At 36.4% G+C, this 16441-nt stretch overlaps 2 protein-coding genes across 4 annotated transcripts in view; one reads left to right on the forward strand and one right to left on the reverse strand.

Annotated features, from left to right (window-relative positions):
- The window catches only part of thsd7bb (thrombospondin, type I, domain containing 7Bb), a 190388-nt gene that overhangs the window by 21121 nt on the left and 152826 nt on the right, over positions 1–16441 (forward strand). The window lies entirely within an intron of this gene.
- Positions 8903–16441, reverse strand: part of lims1 (LIM and senescent cell antigen-like domains 1) — a 17166-nt gene continuing 9627 nt past the window's right edge. Inside the window, 6 exon segments of one of the 2 annotated variants that reach the window (NM_001024389.1) lie at positions 8903–9933; positions 13099–13174; positions 13667–13715; positions 13808–13900; positions 15490–15640; positions 15717–15866. In NM_001024389.1, coding sequence (NP_001019560.1) covers positions 9819–9933; positions 13099–13174; positions 13667–13715; positions 13808–13900; positions 15490–15640; positions 15717–15866 — 634 coding nt within the window. In that variant the 3' untranslated portion in view covers positions 8903–9818. 2 annotated transcript variants of the gene reach the window in all.

Raw genomic sequence — 16441 nt, forward strand, 5'->3', positions numbered from 1 at the left:
CCTTCATTACTGTTCAGAGCATAAACTAAAATATTCAGGTCAAATCTGAGAGCTCCCTTATCTTTCATAGACAGCAAAGTTGCAGACTTGTTCAAAGTACCAAATCATCTAAAAAAAAAAAACTTTTCACAGTTTATTCGCTTGTGTCAGTGTAGCGTGCATGTTCATGTCACACTTGGCTGCATTAGAATCGCCTGTGCTTTGTTTCAAACAGAAGAAATTGTAAGTGGGCATCCGGGGTATACAGCAGTGCACCGTGCTCATGAATATGCACCCTATAATGACACTAAAGGAGAGAAAAATGTCATACTTTGATGGTCCATTCATTGAATTAAGTTACATTGCATCTACAGTACAGGCCAACTTGTTAGTCTAGGGTAAAAGGAATAACATTTAAATGTGTGGTGAATTCACAATATGAGGGTGTAAGCAAAAGACACTGACAACAGAACTGCCAAATAAAGTGATTTAATGTACAAAAGTGAAAACAGAATAATGCCCAAATATATATTCAAAACAGATCAATATTTACAACAATAAAAAGAATGTGATAAAGTAGCAAATTCAAAGTAATTATCAAACAAACACTTGTTCAACTAAAGAGTAAGGGGACGTTAGTGAATCCAAACAAAAAAAGGAAATATAACAAAACAATTCTAACTCATGAATGACCCCTTGCCTCACTAGAAACAGATGAAAAGAAAAGTCTTAAGCGCTGCACGCCATATTCTTCCCTATACTGAACTGTAGAATAAAATAAGTAAAGTTTATTCATAAACAAATTTCGAGAGGATCACGTGCTTATGATTGTTCACAGCTGTTCCAACTTTAGCTAATGACTGAATATCCTATCAGACGATCCTTAACTCACTTTAAATAACCAGACTTTTCTCATCTCAATATCTTCGTCTAGAAGAAACCCTCCCACCCAACCCTACTTTCCCTCCTTTCAAACGGGCGTCACGGTGGCCAGCGATTAGCGCTGTTGCCTCACAGCAAGAATGCCCCTGGTTTAATTCCTTTCCAAACCAGACGGCATTTCTGTGCGGAGTTTGCTCGTTCTCCCCGTGGTCGCGTGGGTTTTCCCCGGGTCCTCCGGTTTCCTCCCACAGTTCAAAAACAAGCACTCTAAACAATTAATCAAAATACATTAGCTAAACTCTGATTACACCTTTCAGCATACATATCCGACACTTAGCTACAACAAGCAAGAGAGGAGTCATCGAGATCTACCTGAGCTCAAACTCCCCTCTCGCCTTGCAACGGGAGGGAGCCCAGGGCTCGAGGATCTTATAAGCTCAGGGCCAAACTAGCTTTACTATCAATTATCAGCCAAGTGTGAACTCTTGAAATACAAAGATGCCTTTCACCTCTTACCTGATGTCTTTAACAAAACATTTTCTAGGTGTTTGTAAAATGGAAGTCGACATCTTCCCTGTCCACCTAACTCTGAGAAAAGAGTGAGCTTGAGGAGATATAGCTTAATTTTTTCGGGAAAGGGCTGGGCCAAGAAGAAACAAACAAATCAATCAAAATAAAGATGTCCAAAATCACAGTTCTCAAAATGGGCAAAAGTAATACAAAATAATTTTACCCAAACGAAAGTTAAGCAAAAACAACGAAAATCATAATCATGTCAGCAAAACACACAAAAATTGAGATCAAAGGACAAAGCGATCTCCTCCGCTTTTCCTGGCGTCCTTTTTATATGCCCGTGCCACGTCGCCCAATGATGATGGATCGATCTCCTGACCAATCAGCTGTCATGAAGACGGACCATCAGAAATGACCGGCACAGAAAGAGCGATAGAGAGAGAACGGGAGGCAAAATACAACCTATATACGGCCACAACCGTAACGCAAACTAACTCTCATTAGATTATAAGTAGACTGTTAGGTTTGGGTTAGTGTAAGTTGACATGTACTTGCAAAGTTTCTTATAGTCAGTTAAATGTCTGTGGAAGGAGCAGTATTAACAGATAGTAAGCAGGCAGTCTACTAATACTCAAATAAACCATCAGAATAAAGTGTTACCAAAAAAAAAAAAAAAAAAAAACTGTTAGTCATCATTCTAGTTTATGTGCATAAGTATATTTGTAGCTTGATAATATTCCAATAGAGCCAATGAAGACATCTTGGTCTGTTTTGAAGATGTTTTGCTGTCTATTTCAACTAAAATTTCATAATGTATGCTCCTATTCGGAGGTTTGAACAAGAAGAGGGTGATTAATTAATAACAGAATTTACAATTTTGGCTTAAATGACACCTATTTTACCCCTCTTTTCAAGATTTAAGATGTCAAAATGTGTCAATGTGTCTGTAAAAGTTAAAACACCCATCAGATTATTTATTATACCTTTCAGATGTTATTTTCAGCTCTGAGAATCGTGTAGCTGTTTTTGTCGCCTGTGCCTTTAATGCTAGTTCTCCCCGCTCACCGTTCCCATGTCTGTCAGAGTGGGTCGTCTTGTGCTGCGACAGATAAACAGCAGAGAGACAGACATGAAGGAAGCAGATTAAACGTAATGTGTGTGAGAAATAGAACAGTAAGAACATTCCCAATGATTATTTGATGTATTTGATGTGTCGCGGACGCAACCCTCACTGTTTTGTTGCCGTAGGCGGCTGCCTAGGTTGCTCCTATGGACACTTCGGCCCTGCACACAGCTGTGGTGACGGTAAAATTGCTGTAATTGATTATAAACATGTTTGAATAATTTTTTAAACTTCTAAAATTTAATCTTGATTACATTTGATGATAGAGTTGCTTTGCGTGTCCTGTCTTGTTGATTTGATTATTCGTGTTACTATGAAGAAATGTTAATACGCTGCTGTCAATCAATTCGGTGGGCTGGGAAATTGCATTCCTACAACAAGTTGCGGTAGGCCTCTAAACAGAAGGGATTTGAATCCTATTGTAATGTTAGGAAATAAAAAAAAAGACTTGTCTTTATATCACTCCAATATGACTGTGGACAGACTATACCTACACACAGTTCTGTTCAAACAGCTTAAAGATGATTTTCATCATGAATGGCCTTAAAGTAACCCATTAATAGGAGGGGACATATAATGACCCACAAAAAGCTTGCATAAAAGACACACGTTGACAACAATCAGTTATTAATATTTAACTGGTTCTTCCTTGTATTTGATTAGCAGTCATCCCGTGGGCATATAAAAGTACAATTAGCAATTAAAAACCTACCGGTTGAATATGCGTAAGATCGAGTCTAGGGAGGTCACAGCCCTGACATGACGTCACGCTTTGTTAAAGGATTTCTCTGAGGACTGTAGTCAAATCCACCCTCTTCAGCTGCTCTTTGAGAACTTTCTGAATGCGTCTTATTGTTCTCTGTCATTTCCTTCGCTAGTTTCATTTTGAAAAGACTCCACACAGAGGAAGAGCAGCTCGCGGGGAAATGACGAATTGCCGCGGCCCCCGAGAGCACAGAAATTAGCGGCGCTGAATGTAAATTACCGCCATTGTAAATGATGACAGAGGCGAGGCGACACCCAGATAATATTTTTCTACTGTTCTCACTTAAGCTATTGAGACGGAATAATGGAATCAGAGGTATTGTTTCGCTGGTGCTTAGAAGCACAGCTTTGGTCTGTTCATCAGCTCATTGATATTGAGAACTTGTTTATTCAATCCACCTCAGAGGAGTGTGTACTTCTCTTTTCTTTTTCAACTCTTTTGAATGAAACAATTAGGCATATCCACGTTGCTGCTCAAATTTATTCTGAGGAAAACTAGTGAATTGAAAACGTTTTAGTTGGATGCATGGTCTCTCCTGCAATGAAAAGCAGTTTTCATTGACGTTCAGCTGTGAAATTCTGTCCTATGCAACAGCGCCACCTGGTGACATATTTTATATTTTACATATTGAAGCGTCGTTTTGTTTTCCCTTCCGTAAAATGTCTTTCAAAAAAAAAAAAAACATTATGATAATGTATCAGACAGATTTCCTATGAAATTTTGAATTGCATACTGACTTTTTCCAGGTATTATAGTTTGCACTGGGCGGATTTAGTGATTTGGGGGCCCTAAGCAATTCCAATTCCATGGGGCTCGTAAGTTCTAAGATGCACCATTTGTACTTACATTTTTATTGATTAATTTAGCTGTTTTTATTCTTGTATCACTCCTTTTCAACATTTTATCTAAATCCAAATTAATAACAACAACATGTAAAGCATCTTGTAAAACCTTTTAAATGATTTGTTTTCTTAAAATGGATTCCCAATTAAAAATGACAGACTATTTTGATTTATAAATAAATCTACCTAATTTGACTGCTGGTCTACTTCGTGATTGAGGGTGGGGGACACATTTGCGCATTTGCGATGTAATAAACATTAAACTTGTTTTTTTTTAGACCCTCATAATACAAAACATGATAGAAAATGATGTTATATTTAATTTATACTTATAGTTATATTTATTTGGGGGCCCTCAGATTTCCTGGGGCCATAAAGCGGCCACTTACCATGCTTATTGTTTAAATCCGCCCCTGACTGTACATATCTAAGCCTTTTATGATTAATTAGAAGGGATACAGCTGTTGATAGGGGAAAGTGGGGACGGTTGCAACAACAGGCAGTTGCAACAAGACTTATTCCTCTATTCAGGAATGTGCTAGTGATGATATTCATACTACATATTCTCAGTTAGACCCTCCTTCAATCTGAGAGAAATCAGCCATAACCATTTATTCAGTTTAAAGTATTGCTCATACTGTCTAATTGTTTTTTGTGAAAAATTACTCATTCATATAATTTAAATCACTGTTTTCTTAGCTTTAAGTATGTATAGGTATCAAGCATTAAATCTATTGTATCTCTCTAGCATAGGCAGTTTAATCAGGGTTGGTAGAGTTGAAACAGTAGCAACATGCTGTCTCATTCATTTAAAAGCTTGCCATATTGACAAAGTACAATTTTAATTTTATCACAGTTTCAATGTAATCTAATTTGAAAAATTTAATTCTTTGATTAATTCACTTCAAAGTCCAAAGTAGTTTAATAAAGGTTTATATTTTCAGTAAAAAAAAAAATATATTTTTTTTGTTAAGTTTTTTTAGAGCTCATAATTGGTTTTTGCTTGTTTTTTTTTTAATAGTCTGTATTTATATGGCCAATTTAACACATTTAACCAAATTACATTTTAGTCTGTTTACTTTTTTTTTTTTTAATCCAACCTGATGTTTCAGAAGTTACAGATTTAGTTAAATTTTATTTTTATTATTACATTTTAATGAATGTTGCAGGCATCTCCCTACTTGGGGTCAGTTGCAAAGTTTTACCTTGTCTGTTCAAGTTTAAATTCTGCATATATTTATATATGCACACATTTCATAGTGATGTGGGTGGTTGTCCAATAGATGTGAAAATACTACATTTAAATTTTGGATTTCCACAAAAAACTGTCTCTGAGAAACTGAAGGAAATGCAAAAATTGTTGCAACTGTCCACATTCTACCCTACTCGACAATGAATATTTTTACATTATTGCTGGTTGGGTTTAGCCAGGGTTGGAATTGATTGTGATAAAATACACTTTATAGGTGATTTAATAAATAATATTAATGTATCTCATTAACCTTCGGCTGCAGTTGTTTCCTTTTATCAATAACCGCTTTTTACCTAATTTGAATGTCAAAAAACTTAGTAGCAATTTCAAATAAATATATTTATATAAGATTCTTAGCGGAGAACAAAGTAAAAAAAAATGACCACTTTGGTTGGAAAAAAATTTCAATTGTTATAATAAACTTAAAAAAAATGAATAAATTTAACACGAAAGTAAGGGCTCTATTTTAACGATCTAGGTGCAAAGTCTAAAGTGCATGGTGCAAAAGCATCAAGGCATGTCCAAATCCACTTTTGCTATTTTAAGGATGAAAAATACGCACTGTGCCCTGGCGCATGGTCTAACAAGGTAGTGCTTATTCTTTTAAAGAGTTTTGGATGTGTTTTGAGCATAACGTCCATTAAAACAATCGGAGTCTCATCTCCTATTCCCTTTAAGAGACAGTTGTGTCGCATCATGGCGCATTTGCTATTTACATGATGGACTTTGTAAGTGGAAAAACTGAACGCTTCACTAGTGAGAACAGTTAAACAGACTATCTGCAGCGTAAGGATACTTTACTTTTACTCTTTACTTTCGTGGAGTTAACGGTGGAAACTCACTCCACTGAGGACATTCATTAGCCTACATATTTAATTTCATTTAAGTGCAAAGATTTGTTTCAAAACCATTTACAAATTCAGTTCTAATTCTGGGAAACAAATAAATGAACAATAATAACAAAGTGTGGTCAAACAACTGAGCTCTATCCAAACACGCATGCTATTCTTATGCCCCATATGGTGTTGCATACATCTCTAAACCCGACAGGTGGACAAATATAATAAAACATATAGAAATATGCATATAATGAATAATACAACATTATACAACATTAACATTATACAAATGCAGATGGTCATGAATGAACTGGAAAAAAGGCATAGAGGCATGATGAAGACATGGAGGTAGTGGTATTTATATTTATGTAGAAAATAATATTTTTAGTAACATTTTAATCCGTTAATTTACGTTAATTTTTGTAAAATACTTGTGTATTGCTGTACATCTTGTGTGCATTTTGGACCTGCATAGGCACATAACTAACGCGCTCTGCGCTGGACTTGAGACCAGCTTTTAGTCGGTCAATAGCTTGGTCTCTTTCAGATCCTCAAAATAGCAACACGCCAACAATGAGCCTTTTTTCAGAGTTTACTGCCATGAAAAATGATCCTCTAAAAATACCAAATTTAAAAAAAGAACCCAAATTGAGCTCATTTGATTTTCAAACTTAATAAACACACAAACAAATTAAATAGTGCATACTTTATTGATATACTTTGATATTCCATACAGAACATGGTGAAATGTATTATTTAAAAGCTGCCAGCAAGCCTGTCAATACATATTTTGCTGAAATGCATCGTTCAGTGAATACAGACAGTGATAGGAGACAAGCACAAAGCAGTTTTGCTGTTGCTCAATATTGCTGACCGTAACGGTAAAAAGACATTTCATGAACAGTACATGGCTAAATATATAATCAAAGATAAAAAAAAAAAAACTTAAGCATATAAAGTAGAAACGTAGTGAGGTTAAATCTTAATTATCGCCTTTTTAAAATAGTCTTCCAGACTTCAGTCAATCGTTTCATTAATCATCAAAAGTAATGCAGATAACAAAACAAGGCACAAGTTCATTATATTTCAAGGCATTTTCTCAGTCATAACAAAAGAAGGCAGGCGGGTCGTAAAAACTAAACTTTCAATCGAAATAGAAAAAGACAAGGGTGTTATGACGCAAGACTGGCAACACAGTTCATAAAGCTCTCAGAAGTAATATAAGCGGTGTAATTTATTGCATATTTGGAGAACACAGTGAGGGCTTTAATAAAGCTGGATAATTTAAGCTGAGAAGGAGATTAAACAGCCAGAGCACTTTGTTCAGTGGAGCGAAGACTTTGCTTTAGAGGTTGTCTTGTTCCTCCAGGCTCATTACATCATGCATTAACTTTTGATCCCCTTTCTGACAGAAAAACACAAGGCCTGAGCATACATTAAATATCAAAAACATCTTTCAGATCGATGCTTCAAAGCCAGGCCTGCGGTCAGACACACCACAAGTTTCTGCCTTCAGGAAAAGAGCAAAAACATGCCGAATAATCCGTCTGAACGCAGCCAATACAAACATTATCTTCATAAACATGCATGTACGTTTATACCGCTAAAAGGGGGGAGGGGGGGGTATTAAACAAGGGTTTGAGTGAAGTGTTAATATTGGTTTTGTTCTATGAAGAAAAATACAATTTGTCTAAAATGAAGAAACGTTTGTAATTTTGAATATCGGGGTTATTTTATTAAATGCTGTTTTCTTGACACTGAAAACTAAATTAATGCTTTAGTTTAGGTCACAATTCATGCAATTAACAAGTGTCATATTACCCGCCTACTATTAAGATATTAACTGTTCATCAATAGTTATAAAGTATGATCTAATTCTACATCCCTAATCCTAACAAAAACTTGAACCCAACTACTACATTACTATTAATTAACACTTAATTAGTAGTTTATTAAGCTAGTAGTGTTGGTTAATGGTTTGTTAATACTGTGAATTGTGACCTAAACTAAACTGTTACCAACATGTCTAACAAAATATGGCACCAATAATCTGATTTAAATGAAAATATAGACGTGTTTGAATAAAGCAAGTTTAGTTTTTGACAACATTTGTCTCTGAAATTCCAGGAGACCAGGGTTGGGGTGGGGGCTTGATAGTTGGTGTATTGGTGTGGGTGTATACAGTTGATGGGGGATGGGGGAGTATTTGTGGTGTTAGTAACTGTACCATGGACCGTGTTTTGGCGGGTACGGCGATCAGATACTATACTAAAGTTGACGGCTGGGGGTGTTACAGACTGTACCAAAAGATGAGAAACGAGGGTAGGGTGGAATTTTGTGAGTTTTCCAAAGTGTCCTTGCTGTAACCCGCAGCTTGATGATGTAGGCAATCGTCAACTAGGTAGCGGACCTTGTACCGCCCACTAAGGTAGCGCCCATGCTATTGTGATGATTGGATTTAGGGTAGGGGGAGGTGTAGGCAATCATCAACTATGTAGCGGGAGTAGTCAACTACATCATCAAGCTGCGGGCTGCAGCCATGATTGTTGAGTTTTCCGGGAGAAGTAACAAAATGGGAGGGTGGTGGGAGATGGGTCTAAAATACGAGAGACTCCCGGGAAAAACAGGAGTGTTGGCAGGTATGGTTTAATTCCATATTGTTCTTTAAAGGTTTAATAATGTCTTCCAAATATCAAAGAGATTTAATTTTTTTTTTTTTTCAGAAAATTTCAATCATTGAAATATTTTTTTAAATACAGGGTCATTTCATGAAATGCTGTTTTCTTGGCAATTAACACTAAATAATATTAACATGTCTAACAAAAATATGGCATCTATATTATAATAATAATAATAATTATTATTATTAATTATATTTACCATAGGCACCACAGGTGCTTAGGGCAGCTGCAGCGATCGGATACTATACTAAAGTTAACCACCAAGGGTGTTACAGACTGTACCTAAAGATGAGAAAAAGGGGGTGGGGTGGAATTACGCGAGTTTTCTGGGCAAAGTAACAAAAGGGAAGGGTGGCAGGAGATGGGTCTGAAATACAGGAGACTCCTGGGAAAAAACAGGAGTGTTGGCAGGTAATGTTTTTATTCTGTAAATGTCTGATTACATTTATTTTAATTTTTAGGATGAAATGTTTTGCTTAAAATAACAAAGTGGCATATTTTCAGCCAAGTTTACATTTAATTTTAGACAACAAAATAAGACATTATTTTTTTCTAACCACTTAGCAATTTGCTATTTACAATATTTTGATTTAAAGTTTAAAAGAAATGTTATCAGAAATCCTTTATTGAATAAAACAAATAACATTTTCCTCAAACCCATTCTCAGTTTCTCAAGATTTATTAGTCTCTTTTGTCCATGACTGTATATTTATCATAAACAATATAAAGGTAACTGTTTTGATTAGTTTGCAGGTTTTTTTTAAGACACGTGCGCATCCATAAGCGTGAAACCAGTAAAAATCTGCCTGCAATACTTTCTGTGGTAGAAAAACACACTTAAAGTTTAAGTAGGATAAAGTAAGACAACTTTTCCAAGATGATCTGCGCTTTGGTTTGGTTTGGTCTGTTGATTTGAGCACAGATGATGATTACTATGAGTTTTACTTGCGGCCCAAAGTCTCGGCCAGCTTCTTCAGCCTCTTCTTCAGCTCCAGAGGAAACTTCTCGTAGCATTTCTTACACACCGGCTTCATGTCAAACTCCACAAACTTGTTCCTAAAACACAAGATTTGCATAAGTGTGCTTTCTCATGCATTTAGGCCAAAAACATGAGCTAGCTATGCAAGTATGCAGTTAATTCCATCTACTAACAGTTTACTGTTAAATGCTTTTAACTTTTATTTATTTTTAGAAATGAATGAGGCAGTGCAACAAAAAACAAATTTTACCTTTGCAATTGACTGAAATGGTTTAAACATTTAAAAAACAAAATCTTTGTTAAAACAAATAAAAATAAATTAAAACTATATAAAAAATGCCATAATAAATACATTTATTAATGGAAATTAGAAATGGTTAGAAATAAATTAATGAACTAAAATTATAATTTCAGAAAGCGAGCTACACATACAAAGTTGAAGTCAGAATTATAAGCCCCACAAATTATATTGTTAGTAATTTCTTACCAATTTATTTATTTTTTTAATCTGTCTTTTATCTTGTAAAGCTGCTTCTGACGATGACCACACTAAATGATTATAAGATGAGCGTTTAGGGGATCATATGCAACATCCTTCATTTATTCTCTTAGGAAAGGAGAAATCTCCACTTAAATATCATACTTAGAAGGAACATGTGCAGTATGCAATGTTAAAGTTATATAAAGCTTCAGAATCGGTACTCCGTATCAGCCAATCACCATGACAAGAAATCGGTCCTTGGTATCAGCTCCAAAAATCCAGATCGGAGCATCCCTAATAATATATATATATTTATTAAGGGTGTCTTAATTTCGATTGTAAATCATAAGAATGTAAGATAATATAAATTGCATACATGCTAGAAATGTGTTTTAGTCATTTAAAATTTTTCTTATTATGTGTGCTTATTTTTTATAAAAAAAAAAACTGCAGCTGGTGCAGTGCATGAGAGACCAGAAAATTCAAATGAAAAAATTCAATATTATATCAAATATATGATCATGTTTTTATGGCAAATTAACAGAAAAATGAGGATATAATTTATGTAATATGAAATGAGTATGCACAATCTTTATAGATACCACATTTTAAAAAGAAAATCAATGCAAAATAAGCTGAAAACTATGTAATATATTCATATTCTCTATATCGCCATGATAAAGAAAACAACATAAAATGAATGGTGAGTCTGAAAACACTAACCACCGATAATGAGCGAGTGACGCAGATGAGCGTGAATGAAGGAGGAAAAACAGAGAAAAGGGTTACAGACAGACGGCGATGGCTTTCTTTCTGCGCTCGCGAGAGTCGCGTTCACGTTTGGCCAAGCGGCGTTTCAGCTCTTCCGGCAGACGTTCATAACAGTGTTTACAGACAGGCTTCAGGTCCACCTCCACAAACCTGTCCCTGCAGCACCACCGTCCCCACAATCCCCAGACACACACCAAACCAGCAGATAAGACAGAGAGAAAATAGAGGGGGAATGGGTTTGGACCGAGAAAGAGACAGAACGAGAAATGAATGGAAAGAGACAGAAATAGACAATACAAGAGTTAGCGAGAGCGAAGGATTAGTAATGAACTGAGAGAACATCACAGTGGTCCAGGCTTAATTTAAAAACACTTCTGCATAAATTTACACACAGCCACTTAAAGTCACTTAGGGTGTACTCACACTAGGCATGGTTGACTTGAACCGAGTCTGGGCATGATTGGCCCACCCCTTTCCCCCTCCCCCGACAACTCGCACTCAGGCTGCATGTAAAGTTTCCTGATCCTTGAATATTACCTTATACATTTGAATTTAAATTCACTAAACAACCATTTGAAAAGTATGTATTATATAGTATGAATGGAATGTAAAGATACTATATCCGAAATTTGTCATCATGTGACCTACCCGTTGCTGCTTTACTCGCATTCATAAAACCCACACATGGCATCATAGGATAGCATATCGTCCATTGGATGCGCACTTCAGAATCGCTCAAAGTTGTAGGTCATCCAAGTACTTCTCGCATACGGTTTTTCCAATACTGTGAATTCAACATACTACTCTGCTTGCATACTGATTTTAGCATACTATATCGTAGGGAAGTGTGTAATTTTTAGGATGCAGCCTCACATTGCATTTTTACCCAAGCTCAAGCGCGCTTGTCATCAATGAGTGAGTTTAGTAAAAAAAGGGAGAGAGTCGCTCTCGCTCAGTATAATGGAGATTGCTTTAGTTATATTGTTTTTATTATTTTGAGTCGTTTGGAACGTAGTGACACACAGACGAATATTTTGCTGAACAGAAGCTTCACTTTTGGCACTCAAATTTTCATCAGTCACGCCCTGTTCCCACTGGGCATTAGTGTCAATGCTTGGAGGGTATGTCTGAAGCTCACACTGATGACATAGTGACAACAGCCAATCACATTCAGCTTAGACTGCGACACAAAAAGACACAGAAGTAGTAGTAGTAGTAGTAGTGGTAGTAGTAGTAGTGGTAGTAGTAGTAGCAGTAGTGTATAAAAGATTGATTATAAAGCACTGGGCGATTATCAATGGTCATAATAAGCTTTCCCTCCATTTAGACAGACCGATATTCTCTGGTGTGACGAATGTGATTGACAAGCATCTACACTTGTATTTGCATAAAATGATCCGATTGTCTGACACCTTTGTTGGCGATTGGTCGCCGTGAAAAAAAGACCCAACATGACTTGACGAATCCACAATTTAGTTCGGCAACGTTTAGACATCATTCCATTCAAAGTCAATGAGTAATGTCAGCACATATAGCTTGTGAACGTATTAGGAGACATGCTGAAGTGCAGTGAGGGGTTTGCATCTTTGAGAAACTATGACAGTTTGCATTCATTGAAAGTATGAGTAATAAATCCATATGAAGCGGTCAATTGAAAGTGATGTTACATAGTTAATTTTGTACCATGTTCTAAATGTGTACCGCACCCCAGCCCATCCTTTCCAACCAGGTCAGGGCCAGCCAACCAAACTGCTCCCGGGTAGTATGGAGCACTCACACTAGTCAAATGAACCTGACATAGGGGTCATATCAGATAGCCAGTGTGAGTACACCCTAAGTCCCCATTCACTCGGGGCTTCAGCGTCAATGCTTGACAGAAGGTGTGTCTGAAGTTGGGGCTGATTGGTTGGATTTTAGGATAGGGTTAGGGTAAGGGGATAGAGTACATACAGTTTGTACAGTATATAAATCATTGTGTGAAATCACTTACTTCAGGGTGAGTTTGGTGTTACAGGTTGAGCACGAGAAGCAGTTCACACACCAGGCCTTATTCAAAGCCGAAACCACTAAAGAAAAAACACACGCACACACACACACACACACACACACGATTAACTCACAATTCCAGTCACTGGAGACATAACAACAACTTCACTTCAAAGCTTTATTATTATTATCAGCAGCAGTTATTTAAATAATAAATCTTCAAGGTGAGACGCTACAGGATTTTCATGGTGTTTTTCAGTAAACTGTAAAAATAATGCACTTAGCATTTTTGTATGACTTTATTAATTTGTAGATAACGATATATATTTTTAAAGATTTTTTTTATTGAATTGTACCATAAATCACTTCAGCAGCTCTCACGTCAAACAATTTAAAATGTATTAAGAATTATGAATGAAATGTATGAAGATTGTTTGATCATGTTAAATTTAGTGATGCTTCATATGGTTTTTAAACTAAATTTTATAATAACTCTTAGTTATCATCATACTTTCACATTTATTACTTGGCTGAAAACTTTGTCAAAATCTTGTTCAAGTGAACAGAATTACCGTCTCCTTCGATCACTCTGTTGCAGTGGTAACAGACATCACCAAAGAGCTGCAAAACAGACATGAGTAGTTTTAGTGTCACTAGATGAACGCTTCATTATTTACAGAAGGTTGTTTCTTTGTTACGAAGGTTGAAGTCACCTGGTTGTAGTGAGTCTCACAGTAAGCAAGACCTTTCCTCTCATAATGGCGGTGTCCCAGGAAAGGCTTCTCACATTTAGCACAGACAAAATGCTGCAAACACACACAAACACACAAGCTGTCAATATCTTCAAATATATGTAAAAGGTTTAGGGTCAATTAAAAAGTTTATTTTTTTTATTTTTTTTTATGATATCCACACCACGGCTGCATTTGATTAAATAAATGGTTTAAAAATAGTAATATTCTAAAATATTATTACATTTTATATGCAAAAACATACTGTCATATTATAAAATCCTATTATAAAATATCTTACAATACATTTTTTTCAGAGGAAAATTCAACAGCATTACTGCAGCAGGGTGTATGCAGGAATCCCAAAGGTAATTTCAATACCTTTTTAAGACTTTTTAAAGACCTCATCACCACTTAAAGTTCTAATCAGTATCAAACCTTTAACTTTAAAAATAGTTGTTAATAAACAGTTGTAGATATATCAATGGAGCACAACCATGCAACAGAACTCAGATAAGCTCTGAAAAAAACAAAGCTTGAGGTAATACATTACGAGGTTGTTTTCAACGACAGGCTTCAGCCACTGTTTAACTCCACTTTCTCCAACCAGGAGTACGCAAACTTACATTTTTCCATTTTGCGTTTCGCTCTATGGTTTCGCTACATGTGGAGAGTGTCACGTCACCTTCCCACTTTTGTTGCAAATAGGTGACATCACCTAAACTGAGGAGCTTGGCCGGACACGCCCAGGCCCAAACCAATCTTATGGATCGAACACGCCGTTGTTAATATTAGGAGGAAAAAATATATATTCATGCTTTTTTGAAGTCAAACACTTTAAACAAAGCTTGAACAAAATTTAAACCTCGTAACACTCGACAAATGCGGGTTGATTTCAGCTGTGGCAGGTCAGACAGACATTCCTACTAGCCACTTTGGCTGGTTTAAAATCATTTTTAAAATGTAGTTTTCTTAAAAGACGGGTTCGACAATTAAGCATGGCCCAATATTTGTGCAAACGTGATATTAGAATCGAGAAGCAGCACGACTGACAAAAATAACTGTGTTCGCACGAGCAAAAGAAAGCAGGTGAATACAGAATGATCACTCGCATGCACAGGTGATTTGATGCGTGCAGCTGTTAAAAACTGTGCGCGCCCTCGTTTACTTGCGCAAAGCAATCGTGCCGAGAGTAAACGCAAATCGGTAGTCTTTGAAATATACTGAACAAAAAGAGATGATTGTGTGCACACAGTCCTGCTGCTTTCAAGAGCTCAAGATTTTTAAAAAAAAATCCTCTTATAAGCAGCGGTCACTGATTTCGTTAATTATTCCTTCAACAGATTAATAACAGGTCTTTTGAGCCCTGAAAAGTTGTGTGAAATAAAAACTAATTGCAGTTACAACCCATTTGCTCATGCACATAGAGCAGGCTCATACACAACACACAAAAAGTGAAATGAATAAGGAGGCATGTGGATATAACACAAAATCTAAATCAAGTAATTTTAGCATGACAAAGTCAAGTTTATGCATATAAAACATAATTTCCCAACAACAAAATTGTGAAAATGGCGAGTGGCTAGTAATGTTGGAAATCTACTAGCCACAGCGGTTGGTGATCAAAAAAGTTCATGTCAAGCCCTGATGTTAATCATACTAACCTCCACGTGCCACTGTTTGCCCATGGCATTGACCACTCGGCCCTCGATTGGCCGTCTGCAGGCTCCACAGATCGGCACACCCATCTTATCATGGCAGGGCAGACAGTAGAGCTCCCCTTTCAGCTCGCGGGCATCAGCGGTCAGCTCTTTACTGTAAAACACACAAAAGCTCAATCACAGCTCTTCAGTATAGCGGCAGCATACACATGCAGCGCTGCTCTACTGACCCGCAGTTGCTGCAGTTGAAGTGGTCCGGGTGATAGGGGTCATTTTTGAAAATCAGGGGCTGCTCCTCGATGATCGCGTGACACTTCTGACAGATGTACTTCCCTAGGCCTCGAGCTTTCTCACGGTTATGACACGGGCGGCAGAGATGGCTGCAAAACACAAATGTATAGAACACAGAGATGGACACTTATTTCCTGTTTATTTGTAATTGCAGTTATACATTTGGCTTTTCATTTTCAAATTATTTAGAGTAAGGCATGGGCCACTATAGGATTCTGACGGTATGATAACCGTAGATAAAAATGTTATGATTTCATAATATTGTGATTACTGCTCTAAAATATGGAAATAAAATATAATTCTTTTCAAATGTCTGGGTAAAAACAACAACAACAGCTTTATTCACTATTTAACGCAATATTTTTTTATCTTAAGAAACATTTTAAATGTTTCGGAACGGTAAACATGTCAGGCCAAAAATGTATTGATTGACCAAATGATTGACTTCGTCCATCTTCATTAGTTTCAAAAACACAGAACTTGAAAAGGCCTCTTTAGATATCTTATCTTTGGATAAAGTAAAAGCCACTGCATTGTTCATGTCTATAGCATGTTTGGATGTTTACGTACAAACGATTTGTCTCCTGAATTGTATATTACATATACCATAGAAACGGTATAACAGAAAATTTTTGCGGTTTTAAAACCTTGACTTTTCCAACTG

Source organism: Danio rerio, chromosome 11 (assembly GCF_052040795.2).
Source record: "Danio rerio strain M-AB ecotype USA chromosome 11, GRCz13ab, whole genome shotgun sequence".
NCBI classification, from domain to species: Eukaryota; Metazoa; Chordata; class Actinopteri; order Cypriniformes; family Danionidae; genus Danio; species Danio rerio.